This window comes from Pleurodeles waltl, chromosome 5 (genome assembly GCF_031143425.1).
Source record: "Pleurodeles waltl isolate 20211129_DDA chromosome 5, aPleWal1.hap1.20221129, whole genome shotgun sequence".
Lineage (NCBI taxonomy): Eukaryota > Metazoa > Chordata > Amphibia > Caudata > Salamandridae > Pleurodeles > Pleurodeles waltl.
In genome coordinates this window covers 421,254,252-421,279,268 of record NC_090444.1, presented here as the reverse complement: position 1 = coordinate 421,279,268, position 25,017 = coordinate 421,254,252, and the positions used below count along the sequence as shown (strand labels likewise).

At 43.7% G+C, this 25,017-nt stretch overlaps 1 protein-coding gene across 1 annotated transcript in view; it reads right to left on the bottom strand.

Annotated features, from left to right (window-relative positions):
- Positions 1-25,017, bottom strand: part of MTIF2 (mitochondrial translational initiation factor 2) — a 350,344-nt gene that overhangs the window by 288,931 nt on the left and 36,396 nt on the right. The window contains exon 3 of the mRNA XM_069234182.1: positions 11,407-11,527. Within this exon, the coding sequence (XP_069090283.1) occupies positions 11,407-11,527 (121 nt within the window). The remainder of the gene's footprint in view (positions 1-11,406; positions 11,528-25,017) is intronic.

Sequence of the window (25,017 nt, the reverse complement as noted above, 5' to 3'; positions counted from 1 at the left end):
TGTGTTAAGAGATTTTGGAAAGATTGTATCCTTTGTGTATTTGGATAGGCCAAAGCTTTTTGTGTATTGAGAATAGCACCTAGGTAAGGTTGTACCAGTGCTGGCTGAAGATGGGATTATTAGTAGTTAAGAGTGAATCCTAATGTATGTAGGGTTTTTATTGTGTATTGCGTGTGTTGTTGACACTGTATAAAATTGATTGATTTTATTAGCCAATCGTCTAGATAAGGAAAGACATGTATGTGTTGTCTTCTTAGGTAAACTGCTACTACCGCTAGACATATTGTAAATACTCTTGGAGCTGTTGTTATGCCGAATGGCAGAACTTTGAATTGGTAATGTTTTCCTGCTGTTACAAATCCGAGATATTTCCTGTGAGCTGGATGGATGGGTATGTGGAAATACGCATCTTTGAGATCTAATACAGTAATATAATCTTGTTTTTTTTAGTAGCGGGATGACGTCCTGCAGAGTTACCATGTGTTCTAACAGGATATATAGATTTAGGGATTGTAGGTCTAGGAGGGGCCCGAGAGTGCCATCCTTTTTGGGAATGAGGAAGTATAGTGAGTATACTCCTTTTCCTTGTTGAGAATGTGGGACCAATTCTATTGCCCGTTTTAGAAGTAGCGATTGTACCTCTTGTTGTAATAGAACATTGTGTTCTGGGAACAACTTTGTGATAACGTGGAGGAATGCTTGGAGGGGTAGAAATCAATTCTAGGCAATAGCCTTTGCAGATAATTGACAATACCCATTGGTCTGTGGTGATATTTTGCCATTGGGAGTGGAATTGCTGTAGTCTGCCCCCCACAGGAGATGTGTGGGGTTCAGGGATGGTTAATAAGTCACTGTTTAGATGGTGCAGTGGCTTGTTTTGAGGCCTGGAATTTGCCTCTGGTTCTAAAGTGTTAGCCTCTATAAGAACCTCTAGATCCCCCTCTCTGGAACTGCTGTTGTTGCCCTTGTTTTTCTTGGGAGGTAGAAGCCTCTGTGGATTGTGGCTTGAATCCTCCTCTAAATTATTGCCTACGAAAGGACCCTCTGTGAGGTGTTGTAAATAAAGCTCCCATTGCTTTGGCAGTGTCTGAGTTCTTCCTGAGTTTTTCTATGGCAGGATCAAACTCAGGACCAAACAGGTGTTTTTTTATAGAAAGGCATATTGAACACTGCCTGCTGTATTTCTGGCTTGAATCCAGAGGAACGTAGCCATGATTATCTGCGTATGGTGACAGCAGTATTCACGGTTCTAGCCGCTGTATCTGCAGCATCAAGGGCCGATCATATTTGGTTGTTACTTATGGCCTGACCCTCCTCAACAATCTGTTGTGCTCTTTTTTGGTGTTCTTTTGGCAGGTGTTGTAGGAGTTCCTGCATCTCATCCCAGTGGGCTCTATCATACCTTGCTAACAAGGCTTGTGAGTTTGCAATTCGCCATTGGTTAGCTGCTTGTGTCGCTACCCTCCTGCCAGCAGCATCGAATTTCCTACTCTCTTTGTCAGGGGGGGGGGAGCCATCCCCTGACTACTATGAGCCCTCTTTCTGGCGGCATTCACAACCACTGAGTCTGGAGGTACTTGGTGGGTAATGTAAGCAGGGTCTGTAGGTGTAGGCTTATGTATTTAATCAATGCGTGGTGTTAAAACCCTAGCTTTGACCGGCTCACTGAATATCTCATCCGCATGCCTAATCATGCCAGGTAGCACTGGGAGGCACTGATATCGTGAGTGCGTGGAGGATAAGGTGTTAAAAAGAAAATCCTCTTCCAAAGGTTCACTGTGCATAAGCACCCCATGGTACGCTGCTGCCCTAGAAATAACCTGCATGTATGCAGTAGTGTCTTCTGGTGGGGAAGGTTTGGAAGAGTATATGTCCGGGTCATTGGCAGGAATAGGATCCGGATCATAGAGATCCCAAGGATCAACCTTATTACCATGAGAATATTGTGAATGAGTTGGTGAAAGCAAAGGTGGTGGGTTAGTGGGTGGTGGCGAAAAAGAAAGCTGCGGTGAATGAGGGGGAGAAGTATGCATAGGTAATGACTTCTCCTTCCGTTTAAAAATATTTGCTGGTGGTGGAGCAGTATCTACAGGTTCTTGAAAAGCCAACTTTCTCTTGATCTGTAGAGGAGGTGCAGTAATTATTCTGCCAGTCTCTTTATGGATATGAATCCTTGATTGTTTCTCATCCATGATTTGAAGGATGGGTTGAATCTCTGCGTCCTCAGAAACATAATCAGATGGTCTATATGACCGTTTGTCAAGTGATTTTGAGCTCTGTTTAGGATGGCTCGAAAGTCCTTGTTCTTCCGAATAAGAAGACTTTTTCAGCTCCGAAGATGATAGTTTTTTTGGGCCCGAAAATACAGCCGGTTGTTTAAGCTCCGAAGCAGGACGTCGAGGCTTCGACTCCGAAGAGTGGGGATGCCGACTTGGTTCGGAAGTTGAGCTTTTGGTGGACTTGCTTGACACCGGTATCAACGGAGGTGTGGCCTTTTTCGGCACCGAACCCGAAGGTCGGTCAATGAGAATCTTCTTTCAGGTCGAACCATGGCTCTCTGGCAGTGGTGCACCCAAGGCCTTCGAGGACTTTCTATGAGTGGGCTTAGGGGCAGTCGTACTCACATGCTGACCAGCAGTGATGAGTCTACCTTTCTCCCAGTCTTCTTCAGACTCGGTGTCTCTGATGGAAACTGCAGTCTGCACCTGTTCTTCCTCCATGGTGTCGATATGTTTGGTACTCTTTGACGCCATTTCCAGTCTCCTGGCTCTTCGATCACGCAGGCTCTTTTTGGATTGAAACGATCGACAGGCCTCGCAATCCTCTTCTCTGTGATCGGGGGAAAGACACAGATTACATACAAGGTGCTGGTCTGTGTATGGAAATTTTGCGTGGCATCGGGGACAAAATCAAAATGGAGTCCAATCCATCAGGCTTCGGCGTGGTAGGCCTGAACAGGCCTGAGTCGGGCGCACGCACCCAGAAGGACTAAACTTAGTTTTCGACTGTACTATCGGTTCATGTCTAGGTGGAAACGCGATAGAAACAATACCGACGGTCAAAGAAGTTACCTAAAGTTTCTGATTTGAAATCTCGGAGCAAGAGGAAACACGTCCGAACCAGACATTGAAAGAAAACAATCTAACAAAGGAGTCAATGCCCATGCGCAATATGACCGAGAGGAGGAGTCACTGGATCCCGTGACTCCGAAAAGACTTCTTCGAAGAAAAACAACTTGTAACACTCCAAGGCCAACACTAGATGGCGTAATAATGCACAGCATGTGTATCTGCAGCTACACATGCCATCGAACATATATGTATATAAACCTACAGCCTGGCTCTGTCATATGGGGTTGATACCCGATGGGGGATGCCGGCGATACAAAGCACCCTAGGAAATCTATCCCATACATTTGCCATTGGCCTGCTCTCTCTCATTTCTGGGAGGGGATTTTGGGTAGACTAGAGGGGGTGCTGGGTTCGGGGAATTCTGAGTGACCCTAGGCTGGTGCTTCTTGTGAAACAAAAGAGCTGGGTGGCACACAACATCAGAAGGCGTGTCAGGTGGCTGGGCCTAATCATTGCCAAGAGAGACACTGCGAAGGTGTGGAAGGACGTGGCTGCTCCCTCAGTTAAGGTTTGGGCCAAGGGTATGGATTTTTGCATGGGCATGGAAACACCCATTTACAAGGCAAGAGGTTGCCCAAAGAAACACTACAAGATATGAAAAGGATGGGAGGATTTTAGAGGCATAAACCTAGGTCCTTGCCCAGATACCCCATGAAGTCAGAGGGGCACACCAGGTCAACACAGGAGGGAGGCACATGGGGTGGGGCCAAGGGAGGTGGATGCAGGCAATGCCTCAATGACTGCTTCGGTTGTATCTACTGAATAAAAATTGCTTTCACATTGATGCGCTATATTATTATGTCTAATTCTGTGTGCTGTACCTGCAAAGAGACACCAATTTCACCTTGGCTGTAAAATTAATAAAATGTTTTAAATAAAATTTTTAAAAAAGAAATGGTTCAATTTCTTGGTTGCGTCTTTGGCACTGCCAAGTATTAGGTAAATAAGGGTTGCCAAAACCAATGGGTCAGTATACAGATGTATTGGATTTCCTATTTATTGATGTTGCATAGCATCAGCAAAAAAAAAAAAACTTGCTCCAGGAGTCACCATACATACAAGTAGCATGATGTGGCAGCCATCTTTGAATGGTATTTATAAAGAAGTATAAAAGTGTACCAAAAGCTTTATTTGGGGATAGGTCTGGCCCAGCTGCAAACTGCAGCTGACAGGCTGCCAAAAAAGAGGAAAAAAAAGTTTGGGACTGCAAAGGAGGAGTAACAGTGGAGGTGGATGATGTAATGCCAACCACTGTGGTACCAATGGGGAGGAGCACCACAAATAGAGTACAGGGCATTTGAGTAGGGAGGGTGCACACAGGAAAAGAGGAAGGAATCATATACACTTGCATGGAATGCTCAAAGTAAAAGTAAAAAGTATGCATTGGAAGGGTACAAGTCATCCAATGCGAAGAACCTAAGCTCTGGGAAGGGACAAATTCAAGAAGAGGAAGAACACCCATCAAATAAGAAGCAGCAAATGAGCCTGACAAGAAAACCAGCCAATGCTAAACAATTAGCTAACTAAAAGCCAACATAAATATTGCTACTGTCCATACTAGATCTTCAGCAATAAATCGCTAATAGCACCTATGATCTGGAATAAAAAATACAATGTAATATCTTGACTTGGACTGCCCTAAAAGCTGCTCTCATAGGGTGCATAAAGACTTCTTGCCAATCTTTCTTGTTCATTTCCCCCCAAATCTTTTTCCATTAAATTTTCAGCTTAATGAGAGTGACTGGCGTTGTTGTTTAGTAGTTTATAGGCATGGGGATCACCTTTGACGTTATATGTTTTGTAAGTAGACTGTTCACCATGGGCATGTAGCACAGGAGGTCATGCCTGTGAAGCATATTTAAAATCCCCAAAGTGTGACACAGATGGAAGTGTCTGAAAATCTATTCTCCAGACAATTTCAATTTGTGTACCTGTTTGATTTGAATGAATGATATCATAGCCCCACCGCGGCCTACAAATGTCTTGCAATCTAGGAATGCCTACCACGTCCCATTTCTTGAAACCATGTAAATCGTTTACCTCCAGCACAGAGTGCGCCACACACAATGGGAACTCCCAGAAATATATTTTTTCCTAATCGATCTTTTAACAAACTTTATAGAACACACTTCTGCTTTTGTATTACTGCACATTGGCTTTGCCTATAAATTTTGCTCCTCCTGGTTCTCAACGCAATTTGTTTTGGCACTTGTAAGCGTTACAATAATTGTATCTGTGCTATCCAGGCTTTATAATTAGTTCATCCTCTTTAAACGTGAAGGTTCCAGTTTCCTGCACAGAGTTGCAATCTTGGCTGTCTAGTTAAGACGAACACTCAAGCATGTGCAGCAACATGGACCCTCTAGAAACAGCTCAACCACGAAATCACACCAAACGAAAGCCCATCTAAGTCCAGAGACTGGATATGCTATTGGACTCAATGTCAACTTCTGCAATCTGTTCACCAAGGTAAAGGCTTCTGATGTTTTTCCACCTACCCATCCAAGTAAGTCACCACATTTCAACCATAATATAAATGCTAATAGTCATTCACTACTCTTCTGCAACAAATAAAATACATTTTGCTGCCTTAGATCAAACTCTCACCTAAACACACTCTTCCTCTGTGTGTTGGGTCACACCATGCATGAGCTCTATAAAGTTTCATTTATCACAGTTAATCAGAAATTAATTGCCAATGGCTGCATCTTTCACTGTCAAAGAGTGTGTCTCAAATAATTTCTGTGACATCTTTTTTACTGAACAGTGCCTTTAACCTGCCTACTATTCTAACAATCAGGTACACACACAAAACGTTGTTCTCTTCACAGAGGAATCTGTGACGGCTAAACAAAGGAACCTGTGACGCGTCAACACTTCCTGCATGTTCCCAGAGATTGAAGTGCAAACCATTAATTTCTCATCCCACTTAACTACTTTAAGATTGACCTTATTAAAACAAGATCCATACCCAAACATACAGATGAATTTGGCAACATGATTAAAGACCATAGTCTAGATATATTGTTTTTTACGGAAGCCTTCCATAGAAGCACAGGTCAAAAACAAGGTGGATGTGTTGCCATTTTTAGATTTCATGTGATGCCTTTCTCAATGTTCCCTTTTCTGGCAGATTCCAAAACTCTCATTATCAAGATATATCCCAAGGTGAGAAATTCAGTGAGGTTTAAACTTACCTATCAGACCACAAATTTTCCATAGCTTTCCTTAAGGACTTAACCAGTACAGTAGCTGAATTCACCACTTCACAAATGTATCTGGATATTGTGAGGAATTTCAATATTCACATGGATAAAATAAAGGACCCACATGCTAGTCATCTTACTTCCTTAATTTGTCTAGTTCCTTTCACCAATGCGTGAACCTTGTGACACACTTGGCAGGCCATACATTAAACTAGTTGATTGGCCCAAAAAATGCATATGTAATCTGTAGTAATTCCATCAGACTGGCCCAATCACCGTTTCCTGGTAGGTCAAATTGCCAGTAAAATCTCCACAAAGCCTTTCCTACTATTGGTAAATGTCACTTATAGTCACAGGTGACGTCAGACACACTACACCCAATATTATGAAAAATAGACAATTTTAATAATATATCAAACCCATCTGGTAAATACAGTACCTATCATTCTCCCATAACCAATGCACTTAATAATCCAGGCCCTCTGAAACCTTCATGTCACCGTTCTGTAGGCTGCACCTTTGTTCAATGATTATCTTTGATTCTTAAAGAAAGCATTGAAAATTACAGATCATGGATGTAATCTTAAAATCATTCTAATAAATTGTGCTATAAGAAAAGACTAAGTATATACAAAAAAACACAATTATAGCAGCCAAGAAAAAAAGTATTTTCTAACAATCTTATCAGCATCCAATACTCAGAAAGAGGTGTTTACAAACATAGAACTTCCCAGTAATGTCCCTCCTTCTCATCAGTGTGGAACTTTTTTGCTAAGAATTAAGTGATGTTTTTTCATAATTCAGATTTGACAAAAAAAAACAAGAAATACTATTGCTAATGGTGCTCCCACAACACAAATACATTTGAAATGTCCTTCCTTACACGCGGAAATATGGTCAGAATTCAAAATCTCAGACACCTCGTCTTTACTTTCCTTGATGAAAAAATGTATACCTAGACCACTGATGGATCCCATATCTATTCATTTCAAAGCAACGTTAGGGTATTTTTCTCTAAGTGCCATACAAAACATACTTTCTGCTTCATTAAAGGTGGGCCTCTTTCCAAAACCTCTCAAAAAGGCAGTACTCCCTATATTGAAAAAAGTTAGTCTTGAACATCTTTCAGCTTCCAATTATCACTCTACTACTAGAAGTGGCAAACATATAGAGGATTACATGGAAAAACAACTTAGCTTTTTCTGGAAACCTATAACATTGTAAAAGACTCTTAGGCAGCCTTCCAAAGAAATGGGAGCATGGAAGTGACCCTTTTGGCAGTGATGGATAATCAACACATAGCAATATAGGAGTACACTATCTGCTTTCATTTTACTTAATCTTTATGCGTTTATTTTCACTGACCAAGCCATTCATACAAATCAACTACACAATGAAGGCATTAGCAATTCAGTACTAAATTGGTTTACTTTGTTCGTGGAGGGCAGACATGGACAAATATTCTATGGCAGAATATTCTTAACAGTTGCAATGTAGTGTTTCCCCAGGGGTCATCTCTTTCACCCTACCTTATTGATAATTATATAAAACGGTTAGCATTCTTTTGGATTTATTTGTATGCGTATGCAGATGAGACAGTTATTGTTCAAGGTGAGCTCCAACACAGATGAATCTCCTCACCTTCAGAACTGTCCTACAGCTGCCCATGCATGGATGAACCAACATTGCCACAAGCTCAAAAAGGACAAAACTGATACTCTTATCTCTGGATCTGGCAACATGGCATGGCAACACTCTCTCTGGTCTGTTTTATGTGGCCTTTGACCACTTTAGAAGGTATTGGACAAGAGTCTAGGAGTTAGATATGACTGCTTTTTGTCAAGGGTCTGGTATCATGTAGTTTCCACCTTCAGCAACTTCAACATATTCTTTCATATATAATTCAGGAAAGCGGAGCTATAGCTATTTCAGCAATAATTGCTGCAGATATTGGACTACTATGAAACACTGTTTACAATCCATCCACCAAGACTAGTGGGTGGAAGCCCCAAGTGCATTCCACAAATTCACTTCTTAAGGTGTTTCGCTGGCAAATTCAACAGTAAACCATTTTTAAAGTTTTTTACATAATTCACCCAGCTTTACATATCACAACTCCATGTTTTTTGTGCACTAGATAAAAAAGTATTTTAACTGAAGAACTCTTCATTTATCTAATTGTTTACTCCTGCATGTCCAAGATTCCACAAAACCTGTGTCAGGAGTTGCTCTTTAGCGACACCCAAAACTTCTAAATGTCTGTAAGCACTTGGATGTTCAGTGTCAACATTGTTGCTAAGGTCTAAACAACTCCTGGCAACTTACTTCTTGAGAACAAATGCCCAGATAATTTTATTATTAATAATATTATTATTAGTAAAATGTTCTTGTAAAGCGCAAACAGCCATCCAACTCCTGGGCATCCCAGTGCTGTAGGCAAGCACATAAACCACCTTTATCCTATAATGTTGAGCTGGCCCTTCATGAACAGGTGAGTTTTTAATTGCTTTCTGAAGTTCAGCCGGTTATTGTTGGACCAGAGCTTGAGTGGGAGAGAATTCCACAATACAGCAGCCCTGTAGGCAAATGATCGACCTCTTCCTCTCTTAATTCTAAGCACACTAGGAGTGAGAGGTTGTTAGAGCTTGATGAGTATTTCAGTCTATGTACAATACACAGGGCTTTAAAGTCAATAGTTTTCTTAATCTGTAACCAGTGCAATTGAGCTAATGCTGGGCCCTGCAGCATTTTGAAAGACCTGCAACTTTTTTGTAACATAAGATGGGCTGCCCAAGAACAGGGAATTGCCATAGTCCAAGCTTGACAAGATCAGACCCTGAACCACCAGCCTGCTAAAATCCAGAGGTAGCCATCTGAGTGACTTTTAGAGATCTTAAAAGCTCAAAACAGACAGCGGATACCTTCTGGGCCTGAGCAACCATTGATAACTCTTTGTCCAGGCTTTTTAGCTCAGGTTTGGTGGGGGGTTGGGGGAGAGGAGGGAGGCAAAGGAGGTGGCCCCATAATGAGGGGTTGTTTCCGACCACCAACAGCTCGGTCTTATCTCCACTCGGCTTTAAATAGCTTGCGGCTATCTAGCTAGCCACCTTCTCCATACATATGGTTACTTTTCTTGAGGCAGACACAGTGTGTGGTGAAAGTGATACGATAATTTGTGAATGTGTGTCTCCTCGGCATATGAAATCAATACTGCCTTGTACCAAGATATTCATTGGTACAGGGTCCCGTGGCGAGCCTGATTTTATTAATCTTGCTGTGCCTGCGACAACTGATCTGGTCCCTGCCGGGAATGATGAAAAAACTACCGTAGGATTATTAGTTGACTCACATCGATGAGTTTCCGCCGGGAAGTCAAATGTTCTGGATAAGGAGTCATAAATAAGATTGACTTTGCCCAAAAATAATTTAGCTAGCTTCTCGTAGTGTTCCTTAGAGGAAGAAGCACTTTTCCCCATTATCTTAGGACTAAAAAATTATTTAACAATTGCATATATCTCTTTGGCTGGAGAGATGGCTTGTTTGATCTTGGACGCAAAGTCACCCAACTTAGCCTTCCGGATGGCATACTGGTACATTTTAACTACTTTTTTTGTAAAGTACTTTACTTTCTTCATCATACAAGCGTCTTCATTCCCTCTCCAATTGTTTACATTGCGTCTTTAGTTCTCTTAGCTCAGAGGAGAACCACCTGGCTTCTCCTAGCTTTATCACCTCTCAGTTTGACTGGTTTAAGGAGGACCAGGGACTTTACTGATTCCTCTACCCAGTCTCTGAAGATCGAACAGTCTAAAGAAATTTCCCCTTCGAATTTTGGGACAGGCTTACTGAGAGATTGCTGCCAGCTTCTAATGTCCAGCTTCACCCATTGCCTTATAGGTTTGGTAATAACTCTATTAGGAGTAGGGGCTGCAGTCTTTGGGGAAAGAAAACTGTATTATTACCATAGATTACAAAACATCAAGAGGAATGTGTATATTCTTTTCTATAAACCAGTTTTTCTATGAAGATTATTGGATAAAAGTAATATTTTTGTTCAACCCATTTGCTGGTGTCTGATGACTTAAGTATGTTCATCTAAGTTCAACTGCCTGTGAATCATCAATTCACTAGCTGCTTTAAAACTTTAAACAATGTATTGTGGTCCTCACACTGCAACTGTTGCACTATTTTGCAAATAGTACAGAAATTGGAGATATGAATTGTGCCCCAAACCCACAACACACACTTTGCAGTCCTGATGCAGGTGTTCCTGGTGTGTGACCTTATTTATGTGTCTTATCTGACCATCAATATCAGATATTCTCATGAAGTAACGAGTCAATTGATGACAAAAAGCAGACCTGCAGAGTAGAATCTTCTATTTCTACTACTTTCTGTGAATCTGCATGAAGGCAAGAGACTCAGTTCTATATACAATAAACAAAAAAATGATAACAAATTCAGATTATGTGCATTTATTTGGCTGGTACTAGTTATGGAGAGTGGTGATGACACCTAGAACTGCAGTGTTTTTATAAGTGATAGGCATGTTCGCATGTCTAATTTGCAAGGAATTCTCAATAAATTAACATATTAAACAAATATCAATATTGTTGAGTAGCAATGGCACTAGTGTTCAGTTTTAACTGATGTTCTTCACTAAAGGATCTGATAGTCTGATCCCCTGACCAAGCAAACAACCACAATCCTCCTATATAACTACTAAATAGTGGGACTTGAGGTGACAACTCCTGACTGAATGAAGCACACAAATAGCATTTGCCACGGTGCTGTCATTCTCCTCTGTCATTTGTCAGTGTTTTTCCACTCCACCTGGCAAGAATAAAGCAGAAGGGCTTCCAAGCAGCAACTGACAAGCAAACCACAGGATCTATTTTAAGATATCATCCACCAGTTTGAAACATTATCACAAAGGAAACACTGTTATGGTTGACTTAAACATAACCAGCATATATTTTAAGGGTAATAGGCATTTGCAAGACTATAAGTTTTAAAGTATTTCATCTTCATGAATATATGTACATAAATACACGGGGGAAACTACTCACCTATGTCCTTATCCATAGCCCTGGCAAGATCTTCAATAGTCATGTTGTGCCAAATCTCCACCTCCCGCTTCTCTTCCTTTGGTTTTATTTGAGGTAGTTTATATTTCTTCTGCTCTTTTCCCTTAAAAACAGAATCCCTTGGTTAACACTTTAAGATTACAATATACCAAAAGTATAGAAATTTAATTTATGTTTATGGCAATTACTGCCCTCAGTTGGAAGGTTTAGCACTGAGATGCCTCTGACCACAAAAATGATTGGGCAAGGAAATTGCTGGATGTCAAGAAATGTGAGTAATGTTTTGCTAACACTTTCATTTTCTTTGTTGTCAAAGACTACTGTGCACTGATGGAAAATATAACAAATGTGCTTTGTGGTCATTAAAGCTAGAAAGCTCCAAGTTTAGGACAATCACCTCTTTTGGTAGCAAACTGAACACAGTATATTTATGAAAAAATAGTGTCTTTTTACAGTACCTGCTGAAAAATAACAACAAAATAGTCCCTCAAACAAATATTATCCCTTATTGCAATATGCAGATTTACACAAGAAGTTATGTTTTGTTCAGAAACCAATAGCAAAATTACTTCTGAGGAAATTTAACCCCTTCACTGCCAGGCCTTTTCACCCTGTTGTGCCAAGCCTTTTTTTTGGCTATTTGGGGCAATTCGTGCTTAGGCCCTCATAACTTTTTGTCCACATAAGCTATTCACGCCAAATTTGCATCCTTTTTTTCCCAGTATCGTAGGGATTCTAAAGGTAACCAGAGTTTGTGGGTTCCCCTGGAAGAGACCAAGAAATTAGCCATAATACAGCTAAAATTTCGTTTTTTTCAAAACAATTCGAAAAAAGGGCTGCAGGAGAAACCATGTGTTTCTCCTGCAGCATGTGTTTTTCCCCATGAAAATGGCATCAAAAAAGGGTTTGCTGTGATACAATCACCAGTCTTCCCAGCTTTCAGGAACAGGCAGACTTGAATCAGAAAACCACAGTTTTTCAACACAATTTTGGCATTTTACTGGGGCGTACCCCATTTTTACTATTTTTTGTGCTTTCAGCCTCCTTTCAGTTAGTGACAGAAAGGGGTGTGAAACCAATGTTGGATCCTGGACAGCCGAACATTTCTGAAAAGTAGACAATTCTGAATTCAGCCAGGGGTCATTTGTGTAGATCCTTCAAGGTTTTCCTACAGAAAGTAACAGCTAAAAAAGAAAATATTGATATTGAGGTGAAAAAAGAAAAAGCTATTTCTGTCCATGTTTCCTTCTATAGCTTTTTCCAGCTATGGCAGATTTTTGAAAGCAATATACCGTTACGTCTGCTGGACTCTTCTGCTTGCTGGGATATTTAGGGCTTGTAGGTTCATCAAGAACCCTAGGTACCCAGAGCCAATAAATGAGCTGCACCTTGCAATGGGTTTTCAAATGTATACCAGGTATACAGAAATTCATTTGGTGAAATATAAAGAGTGTAAATAGGTATCAAGGAAACCTTTGTATTTCCAAAATAAGCACAACTTTTTCCTCACATTTCGGTGATAGAAAGTTCTAGTATCTGAGAGGAGCCCCAAATTTCCTTCCATCCAGCATTCCCTAAGTCTCCCGATAAAAATGGTACCTCACTTGTGTGGATAGGCCTAGTGCCAGCAACAGGAAATGCCCCAAAACACAACATGGACACATAAAAATTATCAATTACAAAACTAACTTTTTTTTTGCAGGGGGGCAGGAGGCACCTGTGTTTTTGGTCTGGGGCTCAGCAGGCATCTAGGGAAACCTACCAACATTTCCGAAAACTAGACACCAGAGGGAGTCCATGGAGGTGTGACTTGCGTAGATACCCCAGGGTTTTTCTTATCCAGAATCCTCAGCAAACCTCAAATTTAGCTTAAAAAATAAATAAATCCCCAGATTTCTGTGGGGATTACTGCACCGACACAAATTTCCTACCACCCAACGTCCCCCTCAGTCTCCCGGTAAAAATGATACCTCACTTGTGTAGGTGGGCCAAGTGCCTCTGACAGGGAAGAGCCAAAAACATTTCAAAACTAATGGGGAACGAAAGCGGGCCCAAAAGGGCAGTTTGGAAAAAAACGTTTTTAGGCTGAGAAGAGTGGCAGAAGTTTTATCGGTATAGATGCAACAATGCTGGGTGGTAGGAATTTTGTGGATTCCTGCCGATTCCGGAAGGTTCCATAACAAAAATGTGGGGGAAATGTGTGATTTGAAGCAAAGTTGCAATGTTTGCAAGGCATTGTGGGGAAGAAAATGGTGTGGGTGCATGTGAGGCACACCACCCTGGACTCACCCGGATGTTTAGTTTTCAGATGTGTCTAGGTCTCGAACATTTTTGTGGGTGGCAACGTCTCAAAGTCCAAAAAGTGCAGCCCTCACCATTCCAAGTGGTACGATTTTGAGAGTTAGCCAAGCTCTCATGACCCAAATGTAAAACCAAACCCCAAAATAATGAAATGTCCTCTTGCTTGCCGTTTGGATAAGATCTTTTAGTGTGCGGGAGGAGAGCTGAAAGACTGTTACCCTCTTCAGTTGGGGTGGGGGCATAACCATATCCATACTCTTGGTAGCTACCACCGCACAATTATTATTATTTTTTTTTATTCCCTGCCATCTAGTAGGCTTTCTACCTTCCCCCCACCTCCCCCCGGGAGTGGATCAGGGTAAATTGCCCATCTGCCCAGAGTTCCATTTATTTAGGGTGGGTGGGGGGGGGGGGGGGTTGGGTGGATGTCGAAATCCTTCCCTGGTGTCTGGTGTGATTTCTGCCACCCCATGGGGGCAGATGGGTCTTACAAAAATAGGCCTATCTGCCCCCAAGGAGGGCAGAAATGGCCAACAGTAATGTGCCCCAATGGGGAGCAACCGTTGTCCAAGGGGCTGTCCCCCCAAACAAAACACACACCGACCAATCCCTGGTGCCTAGGCTGAGTTGCCCCCAAGGGGGGCAGAAATGGCCTAAAATAAATTTGCCCACCCCCATGGGAGCGACCCTTGCCTGAAATTGGCCCAAAACAAAATCCCTGGTGTGTAGTGGTTTCTGCATCCCTTGGGGGCAGATCTGCCTAAGACAAATAGGCCAATCTGAACCCAAGGAAGGCAGAAATGGCCTAAAATCAATTTGTCCCCAGGGGAGCGACCCTTGCCTGAGAGGTCGCTCGCGTTATATGTAAATATAAAAAATAAATTAAAAAAACAATTAAAAAAGTCCCTGGTGTCTAGTGCGGGAGGCAGGGGTGGAGGGGGAAGAGGAAGCGATCCCCTTCCATCCCTGCCCCTTGGCCCATGCTTCCCCCACAGGCCGGTGCCAGGACGTAATGGCTACATAACCATTATGTCCATGGCACTCAAAGGGTTAAACTATCAGAGCTGTTTTGTAGTCAGATGTTTGTACTGCATCTGTGCTACAAATAGAAATATGTATTTTTGCCATAGTGGTGAGTCCTCATGGCAGCACATAAACTGCACATTCCCAACCAGGAGAAAATACCAACCATCCAGAGTCTCCGTAACAAACACTGTTTATCTGTAATCACTAGAACACACATTGTACATCTAGAACTGCAGTCACCATAACACACACCATATGTTTGCATTCACCAAAGCACACAATTCTGTTTTTCTACTTTTGTTTCACAATTTTCTTCTTGTACTTCTCTAACCTGATAACCAGTTGGTAACTTATTATCCTATATTCAAGTTTTGTGTTGCTTGTGGACATTCATGCATGATTATTCCTCTCCCTTTACTATTTTACAATTTACCATGTCATGTGTCACCTTATGCGAAATGTATACGCTTACTATCTTGAGTATGCATTTATGTGTGCTTCCATGGTTAGCTAGCTCACCCCATTTCCCAACCATCCATGTACATCGATTCTTTTCACTGGTTTCATCCTTGTCTGCAATATCATTTGGTCTCTAAGTTCAATAGTGCACTGTTTTCCCCAGTAGATACCTTTGCTCAACACTAGAAATGATATCCTAAACCTTCTTGTTTTAGAAAAGTACCTCTTTTGACATGGTAACCCCACAACCCCCACCCACACACACTTTTTGTCTGGTTTCTGGTGTAATTTCGACTGAAAGAGCACTGGGTTCCAGCTAACCAGCTCCCTAGTGCAAGATTTTTCCCCCCAAAACTGTAGAGTAGTTTTTCCCAATTGACAAAACCTTTAGGACCCACTATAAGTCCCTAGTTAATGGTACTCCTGGTATTTAGGGCCTAGGGTACTAAGGACGGCCCTAAGGGCTGCAGGTAGAATTGTGCCACCCTAAGGGACCCTCTTACCCAACACATGATCAGCTGCCGTTGCAGGCTGCGTCTTGGGGCAGATAAAAGTGTAAACATGACATGGCACACGGCCTGTGTGCTTTGTCCCCAATAAGCACTGCATGCAATATATGTAAGTCACCCCTCTAGCAGGCCTTACAGTCCTAAGGCAGGGTGCATTATGTTACATGTGAGGACATATCTACATAAGTCTATGTCGATTCTCAGACACAGTAAGTGTCTAGGGAAGCCTTTTTAAAAGCATGTGCTGAACACTGGTCATTACGAGTTCCCCAGCTTCTCTGGCTATAGGGATGTTTGGCATCAAACGTCTCAGATGAATAAACCCTCACTGATGCCAATGAGAGATTTATTAATAACTGCACCCAGAGAGCACCTTAGAGGAGCCCCCTGAAAACCTAACAGCTACTAATGGGTTGACTGACTGGTCCTAATGTGTTTCTAGCCTCCCAAGGTGAGAGCCAGCACACTCGAGGGCCAGAGACAAAAGACTTCACTGGGCGGGGGTGTTATAACCTCACCCAGGCAGGACGGACATTCCAGGGAGGGAAGCTTCAGGGGCCTAGCCACCTTTGTAATGCGACACAGGTCTCTCCAGATGGTGGAGAAGACCGACCTACTGTCCTGACCCCACTTTTGGTAGCAGCACAAGTGGGAAAATTAGGCATATTAGGAGGTGTGCCCACTTCATGTCAGTCCCACCTCTAAGGTGGACGAGCTGAGGTGGGCACTACTTTTTAAATTTCTCCATCTTGTTTGGAAGGAATTAGGCCACTAGAGCTGGGTTATACCCACTTCCCAGCAGACGTGATCATAGAAAGGGTGTACTCACCCAAAAGATGGGCAGCCCTTTGGCTACTGCCTGGCACTCCCAATATCACCCCTAAGTTAAGTATTAAGGTGGCAATCCCTGAACCCTAGAACTCAGATCCTGACGACCTAAGAAGCAAAAGGTCAAAGAAGAGTATCACCTGCAGAAGAGGAAAAGAAGAAGCAGCTGACTTGGAACCAGCCCCACCAGCCTGCCTGCTGACCTCAACGGACTCTGCCCAAAAAGACAACTCGTCCTGCAGCTGAGTCTTCAAGATACCTAAGAGGACTACCTACCTTCCATAAAGACTCAAGACTCCCGTGAGCAGCGGCTCTGCTTTGCAACAAAGTCTCAAAAAAGGACTCTGCAGCTTCCAGAACAGCAAAGACCCGACACCCAAAGTGACCTCTGCACCCAGCGTCCACGGCCGGAGGTGAAGCCAACCAACAGTGCCAACAAGGTTCCCCAGCTGCCCAGAGTCCGAGTCAAGTGTGGTCTCACCCATCTTGGACTCCCCCAAGTCACCTGCAGCCCCTGCATGCAGGCCCCCTCTCCCACAATTCTGGTGGTGAGAGAAAATGAGACACCTCCATCAACCACTGCACCTGTCACCCCTGACCCCATCTGAGGTGGGTCACTGGTGCCAACAACGTCCCCCAGCTTCCCTGAGCTTGAGTCTACCCTGGTTCTCACCGCACCCCCGCTGGACTCGCCCCAACGACACCTGCCGCCTCAACATGCAGGACTCCCCTGACCAAGAGTGCTTCCAGGCGAAGAAAGGCAACGCCTAAGGACACTCCTGCGTCTGTTGGCCCTGGAGAAAAGGACCAAAGGTGCACCTATGTCCCCAAGCACCCCAAGTCTACCTGCTTGCTGTCTTCACGAGGACCAAACTCCCATAGGAAACCACTGGGCGCCCAACAGCTTACTACACCTATGCACCTGACTGCCCCCGTGCTGCTCAGATGACCTGCTGGTGTGGTTCTGAGCAGTGCCCAGTACGTACCTTAACTCCCTGAGATTGGCCTTGTAGGTCATTGTTAATCCTGTGTTTGCTGAACATTGTTTTCCTTCATAGGTTAACATTGAAGAACTCTGAGAATTGCAACTGTTGATTTTTAAAACTGAAAAGTATTTATGTTTAAAAAAGTGCTTACCTGATTACGAACTTCTTGGGTTTGAAACATATATAAAATAATTGGCATTCTTCTAAATTAGTCTCAGATTTATTCTTTGAGTGTGTGTCTCATTTATGGTTTCTGTGAGTACAACAAAGGCTTATCAGAAGGTAGTACTAAGCATAACCGCAAAATAGAGCATTAGTCCTATTTACTTTTGCCTCTGCAAACCAATTGGGGATCCACTTGACTCTCTCCATGGTGTAAGTTTTTAGTGCACCATATAGAGAGCCAGCTTCCTATGTTGGAGGCAGTGATGGGATCTGCAACTTTGCATTTCCTGATACCACTTGGTCAATAAGTAAATGCAAAAATTGCCTTTAGATAAATTGCATTTTTTGAATTGGGTATTTTTTCCAAATTCTTAAAAGTAACTGTTAGGGCCCTGGTTAGGTCCCTGTAGTTTAACAGTTTAATTTTCTTTTTAAACTGTTAAAACTATGTTAGGATTTTTTCCCTAGCTCAAAAAGGTGGCAATTTCAGAACAGAAACGAGTACCTCCAGCTTTCTCAAAAGCAGCTAAGAGCCCTCTGTAAAGGGTACAAAATGACAACAGCCTCTTACCCTACCTCAGTAAGGCTCCAGGAGCTGTTGGCAGATTATGAGCAGACTCATTCTACTGATGGAGCCACCAACTCTGTAGATCAGGGAAGATCAAGTAAAGAGGAGGAATTGGCCCCTCCATCACATGAAAGATTGTAACCTGTACCCCATTAACAATCCCAGGTGTCTAGGACACCCCCACTAGTGAGGATGGCTCAGGTTCCTCAAGGTCCAGAGAAAGACTCTCTGAAGAGGAGATTCTTTTAGAGAGACTAGCTCAAAGAATTTCCATAGAGGACAAAATCCTGGCAAAAGAAAAGTAAAGAGAAGAGATGGGTTTAGCATCCATGAATGGTGGCAGCAATTTTATAACTAGGGACAGAGTAGAGCACTTTGACCCTAAAATCCCCAAAGGTATTTTCCCCAAATATGAGGAGGGTGATAATATCACCAAATGGTTCACAGCCTGTGAGAGGGCTTGTGTTGCCAGAAAACCTGACAAACAGCATTGGGCCTCTCTCTTTTGGGAACTGTTCTCTGGAAAGTGCAAGGATAGACTCTTGACACTGAATGAGGCAGATGCAAGGTCCTAAGAGCTCATGAAGGATACCCTGATTGAGGGATTTGGGCTTACACCTAAGGAGTACAGTATTAACAAGCACTTGCAATGCAATGGGTCTCGCATTTGCTCGAGTTAGAGCTATTAGTGTTGTAAACTCCTAACCGGACTTTTCTTGCCACATAAATTGAAAATGAAAAGTAAAACAGTTTCACATAAGCAAGCAGATTCAAATCGCCGCGCCATGAGCATGAAGGAGACACACAAAAGGAAAAAGACGTTCGCTCACTGTCAAACGCATTGGTAAAAGTGCAATTAGCCATGTAACTGGGTCGATGTCCAAGGCGGTAACCAAACTGCCCCAAGGAGGGACAAATGTCAAGTTGTTACCAATGATAAAGGATTTTTGAAGGGCAAGCCCATGAACGAGCAATAGTGATGGGCGTGAGGTTGGCGTGGTTAAAAGCCCAAATAGATAACAACACATCAGAAAAGCAGCGCTTGCACGCTGCTTTTCTCAACCTAAAAATTTGGAGACTCGAAAAACACAGTCAGTCCTGGGTACATTTTGTAGATTTTTCAGTAAAAACAATAGGTGGCTGGTTAAAAGGAAACAATGTGCATGATTATGATGGAGTTTGCAATTCACTGATGAAAGAGCATCTGTTAATATTTGTGCTCAAGATAAGATACACCAGATCCTGGTAGACCTAGGTCCGCTTTCTCCTCAAGAGTTGGTGAAGAAGGCAGACCACTGGGTCAAAGCAAGGGTGACCAAAATGTCCACTGGTGGGGGGACCACAAGATACAGAAGCCAAAAATCCCCTACAACGGAACGAGGATAACCAAAACAAAGACAAAAACAAGGAGTCTTCTAAAGGCCCCCAAAAACCTGTACAGTAGGGATGGCCCAGAGACTCTTCCCAAACCAAGGGTGGGTACAAGGGCAAAAATCGGGATCCCAGGAAAGCTTGGTGCCATGACTGCGAAGCCAATGGGCACCGAACTGGAAACCTTGCATGTACCAACAAAAAAGAATGCCTCTAGTGCACCTGCAGTAAATGTAGTGGCAAATCTCCGGAAGGGATTCCAAGTAGGCCCTGACCATGTCAGTGAGATTACTAAGGCACCTTTAGTCTCCGAGGGTGGGATGGATGTAGCTGCCCTGGTTGTCTGGCCCGGTAACCTGGAAAGATACAGACAACAGCCACATATCAATGGGATTAAGGTTGAAGCACTGAGAGACACTGATGCCGATGTCATCACGGTGACTGAGCAACAGGTGTCCTCACAACAATATCTGACTGGTGAGACATATACAGTCCTCAGTGCTGATAACCAAGCTAAGGTATATCCCATGGTGATGACACCCTTAGAATGGATAGGGGTTATTGGCCAGATGAAGGTGGAGGTATCTCCTGCAATACCTGTACAATGTCTACTGAAAAACAATCTGGAGTCCTCAGCATGGGCCGAGGTAAAAAGAAAGACCCATGCAGCTATGCTGGGTATCCCTGAATGGGTTTGTGTAAAAACAAGAACATAGAGCAAGGCCCAGGGGGGGAAAAATAGTTGCAGTCTGGGAAAATGGCCAAACCTACCAATAGGAAAGGCAAACGGTCTGGGAAGATAGCTTCCAATCAGACACTAGAACAGGTCCCCTCTCCTCCTGTCAGCCTCAGAGGGAAATGAGACTCAGAAGCTTGGGCCTTACATGGCAGACATTTTAGGACAAGGGGAACCCCCTAAGGAGGATTTGTGCCAGGGATAGAGTACCTGTCCCACTCGTTATCAGGAAAGGAAATATATCAGTGGCTCCCGTAGGACCTAATGGGAGGAGGGACTTCTTTTCACTGAGGCCTGAGACCCCAAACCCGGTGCCACTAAGAGTGGTAGTGCCTCAGGAGTTTAAAGAGTTTCTCCTCATGTTGACCTATCAAATCCCCCTAGCTCGCTTCATGGCCAGGCAAACAAATGGGGTATTTTGGTAAACCACTTCTACTGGCCAGATATGTCCCAGAAGTTGAAAGAGTTTTATAACACCTGTGCCACCTGTCAAGCCAGTGGCAAGACAGGTGGCCACACAAAGGTCCCCTTAATTCCACTTCCAGTGGTTGAGGTTCCCTTTAAAAGGATAGGGATTGGCACAGTCCATCCCCTTGACCCTTCTACAGCATAAGGAAACAGATTTATATTGGCTGTAGTGGATCATGCAACCAGTATCCTGATGCAATTCCCCCGAGGACTACTACTTCCCCTGCAGTAGCTAGGGCCCTTATTTATGTCTTCACAAGAGTTAGCTTTCCAAAGGAGGTGGTGTCAGACACAGGTACAAACTTCATGTCTGGCTACCAAAAACACGTGGGATGAGTGTGGTATGACCTATAAGTTCACTACCCTATATGACCCACAGACCAATGACCTTGTTGAGAGATTCAACAAGACATTGAAAGGTATGATTGGTTGACTCCCTGAAAAACTCAGAAAGAAATGGGATGTCTTACTTCCATGCCTGCTTATTGCTTACAAAGAAGTGACACAAAAAGGAGTAGGTTTTCCCCCTTTGAGCTTCTGTTTGGGCATCCTGTAAGGGGACCACTTTGTCTTGTGAAGGAAAGATGGGAAAGACCTCTCAGAGAACATAAGCAGGATATTTTGGACTATGTGCATGACCTTCGTTCCAGGATGGCTCAGTACATGGAAAAAGCTGCCAAAAACCTTGAGGCCAAGAGCTCTAGAAGCTCTGGCATGACCAGAAGGATGCACTGGTGGAGTTCTAACCATGACAGAAGGTATGGGGTTGGATCCTGTGGCACCTAGAGCCCTCCAAGACAAGTGGAGTGGACCCTAACCTGTCCTAAAAAGAAAAGATGAAGCAGACTACCTGGTGAACTTTGGCTCAAGGGTTATCCATGTAAACCGCCTTAAACCCTTTCACAACAGAGCTGATATGACCATGCTCATGCTCACTGATGAGGGACATGAAGCAGACTGTGAACCTCTCCCCGATCCCCTCTCCAGCAGCCCAAAAGATGATTCAGTGGAAGGAGTGGTCTTTTGAGACACCCTCTCTGACCAACAGCAGACTGACTGCAAGCAAGTCTTGCATCAGTATGCTGAGCTCTTCTCCGTGACTGCTGGTCAGACTACATGGTTTACACATGATGTAGACACTGGGGATAGCTTGCCTGTCAAAAACAAAATCTAAAGACAGTCTGATCATGTCAAGGAAGGCATCAAAGTGGAAGTCAGCAAGATGCTGGAACTGGGAGTCATTGAGCACTCTGAGTCCCTGGGCCAGCCCAGTGGTTTTAGTCCCCATTCACAGGGTGGAAAGAAAGAAATGAGGTTTGTGTGGACTATAGGGGTCTCAATGCTGTGACCAAAAAGGATGCCCACTGAATTCCCAGACCTGATTGACAGGCATGGGGCAGCCAAACATTTCAGTACTTTTGATATTCCATCAGGGTACTGAAAGATAAGTCTGACCCCTGGAGCAAAAGAGAAGTCGGCATTCTTCAATCCTGATGGGCATTAGCAGTTTACTGTTATGCCCTATGGTTTGAAGAATGTCCCTACCACCTTCCAATAATTGGTTAAAGTTCTTGCTGGTTTAGAAGACTTTAGTGCAGCATAATTTGATGATATTGCTGTCTTTAACTCTACTTGGCAAGATCACCTGATACACTTTAGAAAGGTCCTTGAGGCTCTGCGAAAAGCAGGCCTCACTATCAAGGCAAGCAAATGCCAGAAAGGGCAGGGCCAGGTTGTATGCTTGGGCCACCTTGTAGGTCGAGGACAAGTTCAGCCACTAAAAGCCAAGATCCAGACAATTCTGGACTGGGTAGCTCCAACAACCCAGACTCCCCTCAGGGCATTCCTTGGCTTGACTGGGTACCTCACGAGTTTTGTAAAAGGTTATGACACCATTGTGCCCACTTTCACAGAACTGACCTCCAAGAAAATGGCAAAGAAAGTAAACTGGACAGTAGGCTATCAAAAGGCCTTTGACACCCTGAAAGAAGCAATGTGCTCAGCACCTGTTCTTAAAGCTCCAGATTACACCAAGGAGTTCAGAGTACAAACAGATGCTTCTGTACATGGGATAGGAGCAGTCATGTTCCAAATCAATGATGATGGCCATGACCAACCTGTTTTTATTAGCATTAGGTTACCCTCCAGAAAGCAGCATTGGAGTGTCATTGAAAGGGAAGCCTTTGCTGTGGTTTGGTCCTTGTAGAAGCTGAGATGGTACTTGTTTGGTTGTCACTTCCTAATTCAAAATTACTACAGGCCTCTCAGACAGCTAATGCAAATGAAAGGTGAAAACCCCAAACTGTTAAGGTCACCCATCTCCCTACAGGGCTTGGACTTTACAGTGGAACACCGACCAGACCATGCCAATGCAGATGGCCTTTCCAGGTTCTTTCACTTAGAAGATGAAGACTGGAAAGAGTTCGTTTCATCCTCTATTATTTGGGAGGGGGACATGTAGGAAAGTGCCTCTTGACAAGGTCAACTGCATTAGGCTCCTGCTAACCAGGACCGCAGGGCTAGATATCTTCCCCCCCCCCAAACTGCACAGTCGTTTTCCCAATTGGCAAAAACGTTAGCACCCACTGTAAGTCCCTAGTAAATGGCACCTCTGGTACCTAGGGTCTCGAATACTAAGAAGGGTCCCTAAGGGCTGCAGCACGAATTGTGCCACTAAAGGGACCCCTCACCAAGCACATGATCAGCTGCTGTTGCAGGCTGTGAGTTTTGCTGCAGACAAAAGTGAAAACGCAAAATGGCACACAGCTGGTGTACCATGTCCCCTAAGCACTGCATGCAATACATTCAAGTCATCCCTCTAGTAGGCCTTACAGCCCTAAGTCCTTCTATGTCTTTGTCAATTCTCAGACATAGTAAGTGACCAGGGAAGCCATTTTAAATGCATGTGCTGGACATTGGTCACTATGAGCTCTCCGGCTACATGGTGGCTTCTCTGAGTATGGGGATGTTTGGTATATAAATAACCCCACCACTTCCCCCGTGAGAGCCAGTGCTCTCGAAGGCCAGAGACAAAAGCCTGCACTGGGCAGAGGTGTTATCACCTCACCCAGGTTAAATGGACATTAGAGGGCGGAAAGCTTCAGAGGCCTAGCCGCCTATGTAATGCGACCCAGGTCTCTCCAGTTTAGGAGGTGTGCCCACTTCATGTCAATCCCAATCTTAAGGAGGACGAGCTGAAGTGGACACTACTTTTTAAATTCCTCCATCTTGTTTGGAAGAAATTAGGCCACTGGGGTTAAAGTTTTGCCCACTTCCCAGTGGAAGTGGTCATAGAAAGGGTGTAGTCACCCAAAAGGTGGGCAGCCCATTGGCTTCCACCTGCCACTGCCTTCAATGCCCCTAAATTGAGTATTTAGGTGGCATCCACTAACTCAGATCCTGACGACCTAAGAAGCAAAGGACAAAGAACAGTCGCACCCGAAGAAGAGGAAAAGAAGAAGCAGCTGACTTGGAACCAGCCCCACCGACCTGCCTGCTGAACTCAATGGGCTTTTCCCAAAAAGACGACTCGTCCTGCAGGTGAGCCTCCAAGAAAACCAGTAAGACAGCCTCTGTGAGTACAACAAATGCTTAGCACTACCCTCTGATAAGCCTAACTGGTTGTCCAAACTACCACAAAATAGATCATTAGTCCCATCTACTTTTGCCTCTGCAAACCAATAGGGGATCCACTGGACTCTCTGCACGGTGTACTTTCTTTTTAGTGCACCATATAGAGAGCCAGCTTCCTACACTAAAATTTTTTACTTACGGCCTAATTTAGAGGAGTGCATTATCAGAATACTAGAGCAGCTGGAATAATGTAGATGTCTCATCCCCCGTCCTCTTTGTTGCCCTACCTCCTTTGGAGCTCCCAATGGCAGAAACCCCAGCTTCGCCATCAGGAATCCGCTTATGATAGACCCAACAGTGGCTGAGTTGTTGTGCTTTCTATTTAAGACTGTAAAATGTGGCAGTGCTCGACAGAACGTTTGGAAACATTCTCCAATAGCTGGGACACTGGGGACATTAGCTATGATATTCCTGAAGATGAGCGCCCACTTGGAGCTGTATTTACATTAGTGATGAAAGGTTTTAACATAATGACATAGCAGATTTGTAATTACAAACCAACTGACCCTAGAATAGGCTCTCAAAATATAGTGGGAGCCACAC